Source organism: Populus euphratica, unplaced genomic scaffold (assembly GCF_000495115.2).
Source record: "Populus euphratica unplaced genomic scaffold, PopEup_1.0 scaffold448.1, whole genome shotgun sequence".
Lineage (NCBI taxonomy): Eukaryota > Viridiplantae > Streptophyta > Magnoliopsida > Malpighiales > Salicaceae > Populus > Populus euphratica.
This window is the reverse complement of record NW_011500031.1, coordinates 97353-112585: the sequence shown is the minus strand read 5'-3', so window position 1 is coordinate 112585 and position 15233 is coordinate 97353. Positions and strand designations below refer to the sequence as shown.

General features: G+C 30.9%; 1 protein-coding gene across 2 annotated transcripts; it reads left to right on the top strand.

Moving 5' to 3' along the window:
- Positions 1 to 917: 917 nt before the first annotated feature.
- On the top strand, positions 918 to 4840 carry LOC105142468 (ethylene-responsive transcription factor RAP2-7-like). 2 transcript variants are annotated; one of them, XM_011050113.1, is made up of 10 exons: positions 918 to 1822; positions 1956 to 1981; positions 2113 to 2143; positions 2238 to 2325; positions 2423 to 2568; positions 2796 to 2840; positions 2953 to 3056; positions 3175 to 3311; positions 3475 to 3591; positions 4126 to 4840. In XM_011050113.1, the coding sequence occupies exons 1-10, from the start codon at positions 1293 to 1295 to the stop codon at positions 4384 to 4386; spliced, it is 1485 nt and encodes a 494-aa protein (XP_011048415.1). In that variant the 5' UTR covers positions 918 to 1292; the 3' UTR covers positions 4387 to 4840. The 2 variants fall into 2 exon arrangements, with proteins under 2 accessions (XP_011048415.1, XP_011048416.1); XM_011050114.1 differs by lacking the exon at positions 2796 to 2840 and having other exon boundaries at positions 919 to 1822.
- The last annotated feature ends 10393 nt before the right edge of the window (positions 4841 to 15233 follow it).

Below are 15233 nucleotides of genomic sequence, written 5' to 3'. Positions count from 1 at the left end.
GTTCAATTCGCCAATATCTCATTATTGTTTTCATGACAGCTTGTCTTGCGTCCATTTAGGTAAGCCATAAAAATCTAGCAGCAAAAGTGAGGTCTCCACTCTGATAAAGGACTGTAATCCTCTCTCTCAAATCAGTCTATAATAAGAAGGATGGAAGGGTAAAGTAAAGATAAATAAACGAGGGGAGAGGACCATTCGGTGGTTGGACAGGATAGTTAAAGGTTCCAATCGCCAATATCTCATTATTGTTTTCATGACAGCTTGTCGTGCGTCCATTTAGGTAAGCCATAAAAATCTAGCAGCAACAGTGAGGTCTCCATTCTGATAAAGGACTGCAATCCTCTGTCTCTCTCTTTAAAATAAATAAAATAATAATAATAATAATTTTTGACCGTCTAATTAGTGTGATTCGTCATGACAAAATACAAAAACACGCGATATATGAGGGAGTCGTCTGTCAAGCAAAAGATGCAAGCACAAGTGTCGCCCAGGTGAGCCCTTTTAACCCCAGGGGCCGCATCTATAATCACACCCACACAGTAACACCTCTCACAATTGACTTTTCCTTCTACCACTGGCCTCCCGTCGGTTGTCACGTGCTCCTCTCGGTGCGCACCGCCCCCATCCACAACACACACACACACACACACACAACCCCCCACCGCCCCCATCCACAACACACACACACAAGCCCTTTCCTAATCTAGTCTCCAGAGCTAATCAGACCACGAAGCAGGAGGGTGCGCTAGCAAGGATCCGTAACTATTATAAAACAGTGGGGAATCTAGGGATTAGGCCTTTCCTAATCTCATGTGAGCCACGCGCCATTTATATATGTATATATATATATAAAGCAAAAAAAGAAAAAGCTGGAAAACTTTGATTAATGTTTTGATCCGAAATGGCAAATAGCGAAGCGTTATCATACGTCCCATCCACATCTTTTTAGACACTCTCTCTCTCTCTCTCTCACTGCTTTTTCTGTTTTGGCCAAACACCGCCAACAACCAAGCCCCAGCACGCAATTATAACCATAACCAACTATTAACCATTTTATATTCCAGAGACCAGACAACCCCTCTCCCCTTCCCTCCCTCGCAAAAACATGAGAACCACCTCTTAGCCGGCAAAAAGAAGACACCTCCTCCCTCTCCTCTTCTTGTGCGTGCCTGGCTTGTTCACACCCTTGGTCACTCCATCACTCTCCATGTTCCTCTCTTGAATAATTAATTCTGCTCTTGCGCTACTGCTCTCTGCTAAAACGGTGCCGAATTGGAGTTGATAGCGACTCGATGATGTTGGATCTTAACTTGACCGCGGGTTCTGGTGACTCGTCAACGACAGCGAAGAATAATAATAAGATGAAGATTCTAGAGCTTTCCAACTCTCCAATGGAAAGTTCTGGGAGCTTCAATTCTTCTTCTATAGTCAATGCGGATGGCTGTGGTGACGAGGACTCTTGCTCCAACGGCGACGTCTTTGCTCTCAATTTCAGTATCTTGTCAAATGAAAGCAGCTCCAAGAAGACCGTTTATTCTAACAATAATGATCATGATGACCGTGGAGATCGAACGATCCAGCTCTTTCCATTGGACTGTGGGCCCAAGAATGTAGGAGGAGAGTCTAACTCTTCTTCGATGGTGCAGATGCAGCCGGTGGATCTCGGTGGGTCCAGGAATTATGGTGGTCCTCCGGAGCAGGAGATCGGGGCTCGACAACAAAAGCCCGTCAAAAAGAGTCGGCGTGGGCCCAGGTCGAGAAGCTCGCAGTATAGAGGAGTCACGTTTTATCGTAGAACTGGAAGATGGGAATCTCATATCTGGTTAGTTATTTCATCTCGTTTATTAATTAGTTGCTTAGTTACTCTGATGATCTCTTAATTAATTATTCTTTATTGGGTGGTTGTGGAATTTTGAATGTGATTTGGGTTTCCTGTTTCTTGTGCTGTTTTGCAGGGATTGTGGAAAGCAAGTTTACTTGGGTAATTTTGAGATAATATTATTCGGTTTTTTCTAAAGTTAATTTTGATACTTTGGTGCTATGGGGTGCAGTTAATACTTTGCTAATTTGTATTTGTTTATTTTGTGAATCTGGGTGTTTGGTTTCTTGTAGGGGGATTTGATACTGCACATGCTGCAGCTAGGTAACAATGATAATAAATGAGATTAGATTGTGATATGTAGTGTGATTATGTAAGTTATCGAGGATTTTGTGTTTTTCGGGTTTTTTTATTTCAGGGCATATGATCGAGCTGCGATCAAGTTCCGTGGAGTTGATGCTGACATCAACTTTAACGTTAGTGATTATGATGAGGACATTAAGCAGGTGAGGAGGTTGTGGATGTAACTCACTGGGTTCTAAATGTTGTGGTTTTTGACTCTCGAGTGATTAGTTGTTACTTGAGTTTTTACTTGTCATGCAGATGAGTGGTTTCACAAAGGAAGAATTTGTGCATACACTACGGCGTCAGAGCACTGGATTCTCTAGGGGCAGCTCAAAATATAGAGGAGTGACGCTCCACAAGTGTGGCCGATGGGAGGCTCGTATGGGGCAGTTCCTGGGAAAGAAGTAAGAAACTCCTTCCCTTAACACATACCCAGCTGATGTATTTCAGCGTTCTGGTAGTTATCGTACTATTCATACTGCTTTGATCTTATAATTTGCATAAAGTGCTTACTAATGCATGTGTTCTTACATTGAAGTGAGAAATGAACTAAGAACTTAAAATGTTTAGGCTTGTGGTGAGAGTTGGGAACTTGGTTTTTTATTGGGCAATATTCATTGCTTGCCTGCAGGTACATTTATCTTGGGCTATTCGATAGCGAGATAGAAGCTGCAAGGTCCTAATGATCATGAATTGGATCTTTCTTGACTAAATTTCTTAGTTCGACTTCGACTCTCAACCAAATCCTTTTCAATTTACTTGAGATGTTCGTTTTCTCTGGTAACCAGGGCTTATGACAAGGCTGCCATTAAATGTAATGGAAGGGAAGCAGTTACCAACTTTGAGCCAAGCAAATATGAAGGGGAGATACTTTCAGAGCCCAGCAGTGGAGGTACTTTTCATTGCTAGAATCTCCTTTTTTTATTTAATCATCTTTGTAAAGAAAAAGTTCTCAATTTGCCAAGTGTTCCTCTATTGTGCCAATCTACAAACAATTACTTCTCATACAGACGGCAGCCAAAATCTTAACCTGAACTTGGGAATTGCCCCTCCCGATACTTCTGATAGCCTAAAGGTGAACACCAACATGGGTGGCTTTTATTTCCACAGTGGCTGGGATGGCGTGTCTACTGATAGGGCACCAAAGGTACCATTGAAATCAATGAGGATTTTTCTCAGGCCAAAGCGGTACTCTGTGTTTGTTCTAGAAAGCTTTGATTATCTATCTAAGATTTACTTGATGAGTTGATGATTTGATGATTTTGGAAAAAGGTTTTTCAATGCTCTTTAAGGAAATTGTTCTTTGGCAGTTTCTGAACTCTGTTTCTGCAACAATGAAAAATCAACTACCAAATGGCCCTGGAGTGACATCTGTTCACCCTCCTATGTGGGATGGTATAAATCATCGAATCTTTCCCATCTATGAGGTAATTTCAATGGTCTAGTTTATTTCATGCAACACTTTTAGTTTTTCCAAGTTTATTTAGGGAACACAAATGCATGCAAACACCTCACACAAAGATAACAGTATCATGCTGAACTCCCTGTTCATCATTGTCACAAATATACATTATCATTCTTATTAACCTTGTAGGAGGACGTTGTCATCCTGCTGAATATTTTAAGCACACACATAAAGATAACAGTATCATGCTGATCTCCATGCTCATGATTGTCACAAAGATACGTTATCATGCTGATTAACCTTCTAGCAGGACATTTTCATCCTACTGAATATTGTAAAGCGCAAGTGAGAATTTTTGTCAGCTATTTATTCTTCTTTTAAAAGTTTTGTTTAGTCATCTAGTTTTCAGAGTAATACCAATTTGATGTCATAGAAATTTTCATGATAACCATTTTCATGATAGTATTCAGAAATTGATGGATTTGCTTCCACTAAATAGCAAATTAGGAAGGGGATTTTCACTGGTTTGATAATTGACAATGTATGATGTTTGCAGGAAAGAGCAATAGAGAAGAGAATGGAAGTAGATTCCTTCCCAAATTGGACCAGGCAAATTCAAGGACCTTATGGTGGCGGAGCAAATCCACTGCCTCTCTTCTCTACTGCAGCATCATCAGGATTCGCTTCTTCAGCAATTATGGCACCTTCAGCAGCTGCTGGTCAACTTCACTATCCAAGTTCAGCAATCCTCCACCATCGTTTTTCTCCTCCAATTACCAATCCCAGCAACATCTCTCAATTCTACTGTAGGAGCTGAATGGTCTAGTACAGCCATAATCCAGAACCTTTTCTGATGTAGAGGAAAGAAATGGGTAGGCAAACAAAAGGCCAAAAAAGTGCTAATCGGGTTCATTTGTTAAACTCTACATACAAGGATCATTACATTCTGCCTTCTTCTGTCTTGTAAAGCATATTGAACTGGAGAATATTGGCACTGATGGATGGTATGAGTAAATCTCATTAATTTTGCCTCATTGACGAGTGCAATCCCATCAAAATATGCTGTGTCTATGCTTTTGTTTTCCTCGTGGCCAAGGTGCGTAATGCAATAACCATTTGAGATTGGATACAGGAGAGTGAAAATCTCTTTTTCTGCAGAACTCCAGGAAGCTTGATTTTGTATTACGGATGCTCGATGCATGAATGTATAAACTTAAATCAATACGCATGTCATCGCATGTAATGCATGTACATGCGATGTTCCTCGTGTACCACAGCGTCTATTCCTTTTCATTTTCCAGCTGGTTATGTTCTCCAAATCAGCATAAACTTCACATGGCGTAGCTTTGACTAGGGTGATTGCTTTGCTGAAATTGGTCAGTTGCCTTGATAATAGTTGTTGTGTTTTAATAAAACATATTTTTATTTAAAAATATATAAAAGATTTGATGAAATAGAACAGGTTGATCATGTTTTGTTTCTAAAACGTGAAATTTAGTAAATGTTTCTGTTAGAAAACACAATATGGTTACATGTCATGTTTCTAAAATATAAAAATTTAGGACGCCACCCTTCAAAAGTGTGACATTAATTAAATTTAAATTTTTTAAATTGAAGAACAACAACACTGCATTGTCTCTTTCTCTTAAAAATCACTCAAGCCTGCAATTTTTCTTTAAAACAACCCATTAAACATTTATATTTTGCTCTTAAAACAAACAAAAATTAAACTCATTCTAGTTTCTAAGTATCCTGTGGTGTTTTTATGTTAAAAATCCTTTGTTACTTTGTTGCCACCACTCTAATCACTACCTTATCACTACCTGATTCTTTTTCTAGTCCTACAACCAAGATAAATATACTACATTGTTATGAATTTGTGTTTGATTTGATTGAAAAAAAATAATTATTTAGGTTAAATTTAGGGTTTATGGTGAATTTAGAAATTTTTAAATTAATATTAAATTAGTTAAGAATATCATAAATTAGGGTTGATTTGATATAATTGAACATGAAAATAAAATAAATTACTTATGAATTAATTATTTTAATTAATTATGTGTTGCATTTAATTGATGTTAAGTGTTTAGATTAGGGATTTTGTGTGTATTATTGGAATCAACTAATAATGTAATTAATTATGCTAGATGATTTAATGCAAGAGAATATAAATGTGGTATTTGCATGATGAAGTACATGTTTCATTGAATTATTGTTAAGTTCACAAATTTGATATTTTCTTTGAATTATATTAATTTGCTATGAATTATATTTAATTATTGGTGAATTTTCTTTAACATTAAATTTGAGAAATTTGATTGTATTTGATATGAAGTTTGCCAATTAATGGTAGGATAATGCAATTTAGTTATAATTACATTAAATTAACCAGAATTTGATTTTTTTAACAAAATATCTTATAATATGTTTATATTATGTCATTACGGTGACACTATTATTCATTATGTGAACATTAATGTCACATACAATAGTGGAAGCAATTTGTTGTTAAATTGTAATTTAGACATGTCATATATAGAAATGAAAGAAAGCATTTGTCATGGATTAAAGTAAAATTATAATGATATTGATGTTGAAATAACTTAGAAGTGTCATATTGGCGAACATCAGTATTATTATATATCGATTGTGAGAAATAACAGTTTCAAAACCATGATTGATTCTTTCACCAAAAGTGGTTTGAACATGATAATATTGTATGTGAGTAGTCGACCAAAATTTGTGTGTGTCCCAACTTCTGCTGGTCATTCAAATTGAGTTAGTAGGGTTAAAAACAATTTATTGTTAGATAATTTGTTGCAAATTATAGGTGATACTATATTTGACAATCTATTTGTTGAACAACATAGATTTGACTATTTTGAACTTAGTGATAATAAGAATAATGATGTGTTACACCCATATGTTATGATGAATGTTGATGAGGAAATCATACCTCTTGTTTCTGAATTTGAAGATGTTTTTGGGTCTAGTTTTATTGTTTCTAATGATTAGGTACTTAATTATAGACATATGTCAAGAGGGTCTGAGTTAAAAGTTGGACAAATATTTATTAGTAAAAATAAATTGGTTAATGTAATTAAATGATGACACATTGTTCATTCACTTAAATGTTAATTCCAACGATTGAACTCTATATTTGTTCAATTACAATACATGCAAGCACCTGAATATAAATAATATTTATATGGGGGATATCATAAAAGGCCGGATTCATTTGAGATAGTAAAGTTAAACAAGTCACACACGTGTTTCGACTTTTATTAAAAAAAATCATTGTCAGTTTAATGCAAATTTTACTGTTAATGCTATATCAACCCTTGTGACAAACAAGCTTTCAATAATGGTTGCAAGCATACAAGATGAAATAAAATTGCATTACAAGTATAAAATTTTATATGACAAAATATGAGTTGTAAAATAAAAAGCCATTGAGCATCTTTTTGGTTCACATGAGGAATTTTTTGAGAAATTACCTAAGTTGTTGTTGACAATAAAAAAATCAAATCCTGGAATAATTATTTATTAGAAGCACAAAGAAAATATCGATGATAATACAATAGTTTTTAGGAGAGTATTTTGGTCATTTGGATCTTATATTTAAAGTGTCAAGTACTGTTGATCACTCATTAGTATTGATGGCACACATTTGTTTAGATGATACGAGGAATATATGATTTAGTACATGAGTATCACATACTCGGTCTTTACTTTAGATCCTAAGAATGTCTCTTTACTTGGATACATATAGTATGAGCAACATGTCTAATAGATTCAAAATCTCATTAGTAACCAAATCTTTTTATAATTAATTAAAAGTTGGGTTTTATGTATTGATCTTTTAATTAAACATTAATATTTTATTAATATTAAGTTGCTTTCATGCTATAGAGGATCAAGAGGTCGCATCTTATCTTCGTAATGCTGACAAAGAAAGTGAAGTTCACATTGTTATATCCAGTAGTTGAAATGTTTGTCACATTGAACTTGATATCTTTAAAAAAAGGTTAACTCTTGATGTTACTACGGCAAAGGACGAAGCTAGTCTAACAGGTGCAAGAGCTGAATACAATCATGATGTTACTAAGTTCAGAACATCTAGTAGACGATCAAACCATTTTCAGATTAATAGTAAAAAGAACTATGTTTAAAATTATAAATTTTTTAACTTTCAAAAATTATAAAGTAAATTAAATTTTAAATTAACAAAAACTATAAAATACCTCGCTATTTTTTAAAATATCTTGATATTTTTCAAAACAAATTACTATTTAATGTTTTAATTAAAAAAATCACGATAAAATTATAATTGAGTTGTTTTAGTCAAATATCGTGATGTTAAGCTGTGATATTATTAGAATGTTATTTTGTTTTAAACGGTGATATCTTTAATCTATAGATTTTTTTATCACGTGCTGATTTGTATTTTATTTATATTTTGCGTGCGCATGGGCGAGTTGATGCCTGTGCACGCCAGGTGCAGTAAAGCAAGAACAACAGTTTCAATGGCTGGCTGCCTAGTTTGAAGAAAAATGCGGATTCCTCGGCTTTGCATTGGGTGCAGTGCAGGGCAGCCTAGTACGCCTGCGATAAAAATTGAGAAGAGGTCAGTCCCGCTATGACTATAGTAGTCTATTCCATGCTACAATACTCTACTAGTCTCGTTTATATAAGCTCACTGTACCTTTCATCCAGTCAAAATAATTCTAGTCGGCGGCAGCTAGATCCACTTTTCATCATTCCAGTCTTTCCAAAAAGCGTTGGTCTCTTAAGGCGTGTTTGAGATTTAAAGTGTTTTTTTTTTATATTAAATATTTTTTAAAATTTATTTTTAATATAAATACATCAAAATAATTTAAATATATATATATATATATAATTTATTTTAAATAAAAAATTCAAGTATCACTTCTCCAAATACACTCTTAATTCTCTTTTTTTTTTTCTTGAACAAACTCCATTCTTCTTCTTTTTTCTTTTTTTTTTTAAAAAAAAAACAGTGAAAATTATGTTAATGAAGAATTATAAAAATCATGTTAACTTCAATAATGTATTTTGGAGGGTTTAACTTGCTAAAAGCTACAATTATTGTACTTTTTTATTTATTTATTAAGGTACCTTCACATTATATCATAAAATAGATTTTTAAAAAAACTTGTTCATTAATAGAAACTATTTTATTGGGTTCTTTTATTAGGAGTTAATGGTTGATCAATGAAATCGCAACGTACATATGGAAACTTTGTTTTACTAGAATTTCATTATTATTATTATTATTATTATTGTTATTATTGCAAAATATCAAATAGTATTGACATGTGATGAATCATTTTTCCTAACATCACCTATGAACATGTCTTATCTAATATCATTAATTTATGTAAAAATAATTATAAGGAAAAGATATGTGAATAGTTTTATAAAAACCTTCCATTTATAGATTGATAAATAGATTTAAAAAAAATATTTTTCTATTTATCAAATGAAAACTAGTGGAAAAAACCTATCTTAAAAAAAAACATATACACGTGCACATTATTTTTTATTTTTTTGTAAAAACTATTTCATATTTTACATAAGAAATGGAATTTTGGTAAGAAAAAGATTTATTTTAGTCCACGTGTTGCAATATTAGTCGTCAATTTTTATGTCCTAATGACGTTAATAAATAGAGCATTGTTATTAAATACAAATTTTAATAGTAGAGAGATCCAATAAAATATTTAATACTAGTACATTGACGAACTATTTTTGAAATCCCATAGCAAAAGAACAATGCAATATTAGCAATAATTAGTGATATTTACTGCGTGTTTCCATGAAAAAAAATTAGAATCTAATTTTTATTTAATTAAATAATAATAAAAATAGATATTAATTGGAAAGAAAATAAATAAAATTATGGATGAGAAATATATTTTTTCATCAAAATTATCTTTGGTGATTCATGATTTTTTTTTATTAATATATAGCATAGTTTATTGAATAAAAATGAATAAAAAGCAATAGCAATACAAAAAATATCTAGAAGAACTATAATAGCACTCATATGATTTATTTTTTAAAAAATATATAAAATTCAAAATTAAATTTTATATGGTTTACATTGAAAAGAAAATATAAAAATTAAAAAAATGAAATTACAAAGGTAATAAAAGATTAAAACCTTAAAACTAAGAGATAATGACATATGAAGTAATTGTATTTTGTAATCTTTTCTATTTGAGTACCCACACAATTTTCTTGTTTGAGTATTTTGTTCAAGAAATTTGATCAATCAATTACCTTCATTAGTTTATTATTGAATGTTGATGCAGCACTTAACTGTTTGTCAAATAGGTTTCAAGTTGATATTATTTTAATATTTTTCTTTTTTCATAAAGATACTAGCATATGAAGTACTTCTACCTCATCATTTTTCTACTTGTATATCTATGTTAGTTTTATTTTGTTATTTGAGTACTTTTATTCATAAAATTTGATACATCAATTAGTTTTTCACTAGTTAATTGACTAACGTTTTAATTTAGCTAATTTTTTTAAAACCTTGCAATCTAGTTCTTTATTGGATAAAATAAAAAGAAAAAATTACTATGCAATACTATACATATTAAAAATATTATAATAAATAAATATTTTTTATTTCTAAAAATAAATTTAATTTTAAAAAAACTACAAATGAATAATATGAATCTCTTAAAAAAATGAAAAAATCTAATATAATTAAAAACTAATCATCATTTAAAAGAGGATAAATAGGGAGGGGGGAATCATAGAGAAGTAAAATACAAATTTAAAAATTATTTTAAAAAATTATTAATTAAAAAAAAAAGAGAGCAAAGAATGAGGTCAGGCCTAGCGCTTAGCCCATGAATAAAAAACCCGCACGTGAGCCTTTATTTTATTTTTTTAAGATAATGAGGCATATGATATGTCATCCTCTCCAATACAATTTGAGAAAAAAGATAACACGTTATTTAACATACCTAAATTTAGACTATTGTGATGACTAAAAAATTAAAGTGTTTAGCTTTTATCTTTAAAAAATCAATTTTCAACTTCAAACACCTAGAAAACACATTTATAACCTTGTTCAACCCATCATTAACCTTCAAAGGCACAAGAATAGGGTCCAAAACTAAGAATCAACCTAGAATCCAATTTTTTTCCTAACTCAGATTTGTTTTACGAGGCATTTTCAAGGTAATTAAATACCTAATTCAAACTCACATCATTATATAGAACTATTTAGAATAAAAATCTAATGTTTTTGAGGTTAGAATCATTAAAACAATGTTGTTTTTTTATAAGTTAAATAATGGTGATTGCATCTCTTCTCTTACCCAATAAAAATTAAAAAATGTTAAAATTAAAGTTTAGTACCGAGATGAATGTTTGAAAAATGCTTCGGACCGGTCACCATATAGAAAAAAAATATAGGGGATAAAAATATATTCCACCAATAAATTCGAATGCACCACTTATGTTACCCGTGTATTGCACTTTAGTAACTTGTCTTGCAATTCAACCCTCATCCCTAATAAAATGCAATTTGACTCTAATATGAGATTAATTGTACAACAACAATAACAATAATAATAATAATTTAATAATTAAATTGAAAATTGTTAAAAAATTTCATTATTGTAATTCATAGTAAAATATGAAAGGATAAATATTAGTGTAGCTATATTAAAAATACCATACCATTTAGTTTTTATATATATAAAGCAGATATACTTAACATGCCGTCATAGTAAGAAACAAATTAATTGGCTCGACTTTTTCTTCTTTCAATTAATTTGGAATTACTATTTGGTGCTTTTTTTTCATCTTTTATTTTTTCTTAAATAACTATAGCCTTTTGTTTTCGAGTTTAGTCTATTCATAGTTATTTTAATTGAGAATTAGTTTTATAATTTAAATTAGTTTAATATCATGCTATTACAATATGAGAGATTTGCAAAGAATAATTAAAAAAAATTATTAAATAAATAATTGAAAATAAAAGGATTGAAATCAAGCTTGGGTTGAAAAAAAATATTTTTTTGTAATAGAGAGGAAAGAAACGTATGTTACACTCGTATCTATGACTTAAATTATAAATTTAATGATTAATCAAAATTGATACAATATATCATTGACTTAATATTATGAAAAAAAAAATTATCATGGAATTGAATTGGCTTCACTCTTGACTAAATAAGGAACATTGCTTAAAAAAAAATTATACATGCTTTGAGGTTTATTTTAGTAGATGCACATATTTATTTTTTGTTACACAATTTTAGTACTCTTTTTGTTGCGTCAAAAAAATAATCCGACTCGTAGCAAAAAATACCTAGTATTAAATAAGAAGTTTAATGCCTAAAAGACACAAATTTTTAACTTTTATATTGTTTTAAGGGTATAGTCACCAATTAACAAATCAATAATATACTCCATAAAAACAAATAAAAAACAATTAATACTTACAATGAAGGCGTGATGGAAAAGTTGACTCATCAAATTAAAAGATTCATAAGATGATATATGTTTTTTAATGAGCTCCACATTTTAAATTTATTTTTAAATATAGTTTTTGTTTTAATATATATTATAATATTTTTAAAAATATTTTTGTATTTATATATTTATATAAAAATATTTTATATGGCAACATTTATATTTTTTAATTAAATAGTAGAAGGTTTGAAAAAAAAATCTATTTGATCAAATTTTAGAGACTGAAAATATCTATTTTAAAAGGTTCATTATTGAAACTTTAAGGAGGACACTAATAAAATTAAAAGTTTATGAAAAGAAACTGAATTCACTTCAAACCTTGTGGAGTAAATTAAAATCAACCCCATTGGAAATTTGGAATGCTTTATTAAGAAAATTAATAATTGAATTCATGAATTATATTGGCCAAGTTAAAATATAAAGATTTCATATAAATACATACTAACTTTAAAGTGTTGGAGTTTATTTATTTTTAGACTTCACAAAATACTTTTAAATCAGCTTTCACATATTAAGATTGTAATATTAAGTACATATGCATGGCTTGGTCAAGTAAATGCATAGCTTTAAGTAGGCACTACATAACGCTTTAATATTTTCCATTTCCTTCATCTAAATTGAAAGATTAATAAGAAAGTATCTTTTGCTATCATAGTTTCAAGAATTAATAGAATTTAAGCTCGTAACTTGTGTTTCAGAAAACATTGTCTTAATAGAATGGACATTAATGTTGCTTTTACAAGTTAGGGGAGGACAATGAACACTGATAAGGAGGCATAGGGCAGAGGAGAGGTGAAAACCACAGAACCTATTTCAATCCATGGAAAAAAAAAAAAACTATTTTTTATTTTTCTTCATAAATCACAAATATTTTGTTACCCTTAAAATGTATCCACCGATCAACTATGGTTAAGCCATGGATTCTAAATGGAGACCTTTCTTGTTTTTCATGATTGCAACAAACATGGGTAGAATCCATTTAATGCAATTTTATCATTTAGTAATTTTAATTTAATTTTATATAAATTGAAAAGGTTTTTGAATGACATGTATCTGGTAAATATATCAAATCTAAAATACTTGGGTTTGATTAATAATTAAATTCAATATAATATAGTATAAGAATATGTTAGTTCCAAAACATTTGGGCTTAACAATCACTCAAACCTCAAGAATATAAATTTAGTAAACGAGTCAGATTCAAGATACTTGAGTTTAACAATCAACTAGACCAAAGACAATATGGGTATGACAAACATACCTCGAGACAATATGGGTCTAGCGAATATTACAAACCTAGGATACTTGGATTTGACATTCAGTCAAACCAAAGACAATATAAATCTAACAAAATATCATACTCAAGACACTTGGGTATGACAATAGTTAGACCTATGACAATGTGGGTCTAATGAATGTATCCAACCTAAGACACTTTATCAAACCCATGACAACATAGGTTTGACAAACATGTACCCAAAACACTCAGGTTTGGCAATTAGCCAAATCCTAGGCAAACATGGGACTAGCAAAACATGTTATACCCTAAGCACTTGCATTTAAAAACTATTTGGTTCTACAACCATGTGATGGACCCTAGATAATTTTCTAGATTAAAAGTGTTGTAGGCAAGATAAATTATCATATCTCTCCATCTAAAACAATTATACGAGTAATTCATATATGAGGTAATGATTTCCTTATACTTATAAGTTTACAAAAGGTCTATTAAGAAACATACCATACTTAGTATCTCATTGATAATATGTAAGGGATATTTGCCCTTCAATAAAAGCAAAGGACTTTTTAGTTCTTTTATTCTTTGAAAACAACAAGGTTCAGGGAGTATAAATACCCCTTAAACTATCCTGGTAAGGTTTAAAAATTTTTCATCACTTCAGAAAAACTTGCATATATTTCAAAGCATTTATCATCTTAAAACTCAAGAAAAAATATCTTTGTTCCTTGAATATACGACTCTTCTAAGTCATTTATTATCTTTTTCATAGAGATACTGACTTTATTATCAAATAGTCTTTAAACCCCCTTAATGATGACTCTTTTTGCAAGTACTTAAGTTTCTACTATTAGTCTGGTGTTCCTTGATCTAAAGAGAAGAAATCTAATTATATGGACATATTGATTAATCATTATCTCAAACACTAAATAACATATAATTTACATTTCCTAGGTTTTGGAGGATCATTAGTGGAGCACTTCTATAAAAAATTGATCAAAAAGTTATAAATAACTCTATTATTTGATTATTTTTTTCTACTTATAACCATTAATGACAGATAATCAGGACACTCCTGAAATGGTATCAGTTATTGATCTCTTTGCCACAATAGCTATTACAGCCCCGTCACCATCAATCCTTTAATAACTTATTGACCAGGTGCAGATCCTCACCTAGACCGTCCTGAAAAATCAACAAATAAAGGAAAATCCACTTCAACAAGTCTCAGTCCCACCTCAGCAAGCTATTGCATCTTTCCATTTACCTTTTCAACAGCAAGCCTTACTTAGTGTATGTAGATAGCTATACTATCTAGAGAAATATGGGTAAAATAATTTAGTTAAGGTTTACAACCTCAAATATTGTCTAACCATTCTTAGAAGCATACACCCCCTCATAATGCTCGGGCTTGAAGTGATTTTTCTAGGCGGCCATCTAGATAACATAAGAAAAAGGTTATTCGTGTATCACATTACCATACATAAGAGACTTCAAGCTCCTTTGAACCTAATAGGCATAAGGGTGGCAAGTAGCTAGAAGAAGAATTCATTTAGGAGGATGTCTACACCCCCTATTACATCAGAGATTCCTTGTTATTTAGATATGTGTTGAACACCTGTATATTCAGAGATTATATGCCACTAAAATGACATTGAAAAACTATGATGGACTCTTGAATCCCCAATAACATGTATAAAATGTATATAACACTCTGGACGTGGTCATTTAAGACAGTCATGTCATGTGCAAAATCCTCCCAACAACCTTCATATGTTTAATAAAAGCATGGTACAACAACTTAGAGCCAGATTTAGTCATAATTTTTAATGATCTTTGTACTAAACCGATGGCACACTTTAGTATAAGTATCTTGACTAGAAAAGGTTCCACTAAACTTT

Bases quoted from the DNA above. Each gene is read 5' to 3' on its own strand.
- LOC105142468 (XM_011050113.1), top strand. From the start codon at position 1,293: ATGATGTTGGATCTTAACTTGACCGCGGGTTCTGGTGACTCGTCAACG. The intron at 2,144-2,237 runs GTAACAATGATA...TTTTTATTTCAG, and splicing joins ACTGCACATGCTGCAGCTAG to GGCATATGATCGAGCTGCGA. The intron at 2,326-2,422 runs GTGAGGAGGTTG...CTTGTCATGCAG, and splicing joins ATGATGAGGACATTAAGCAG to ATGAGTGGTTTCACAAAGGA.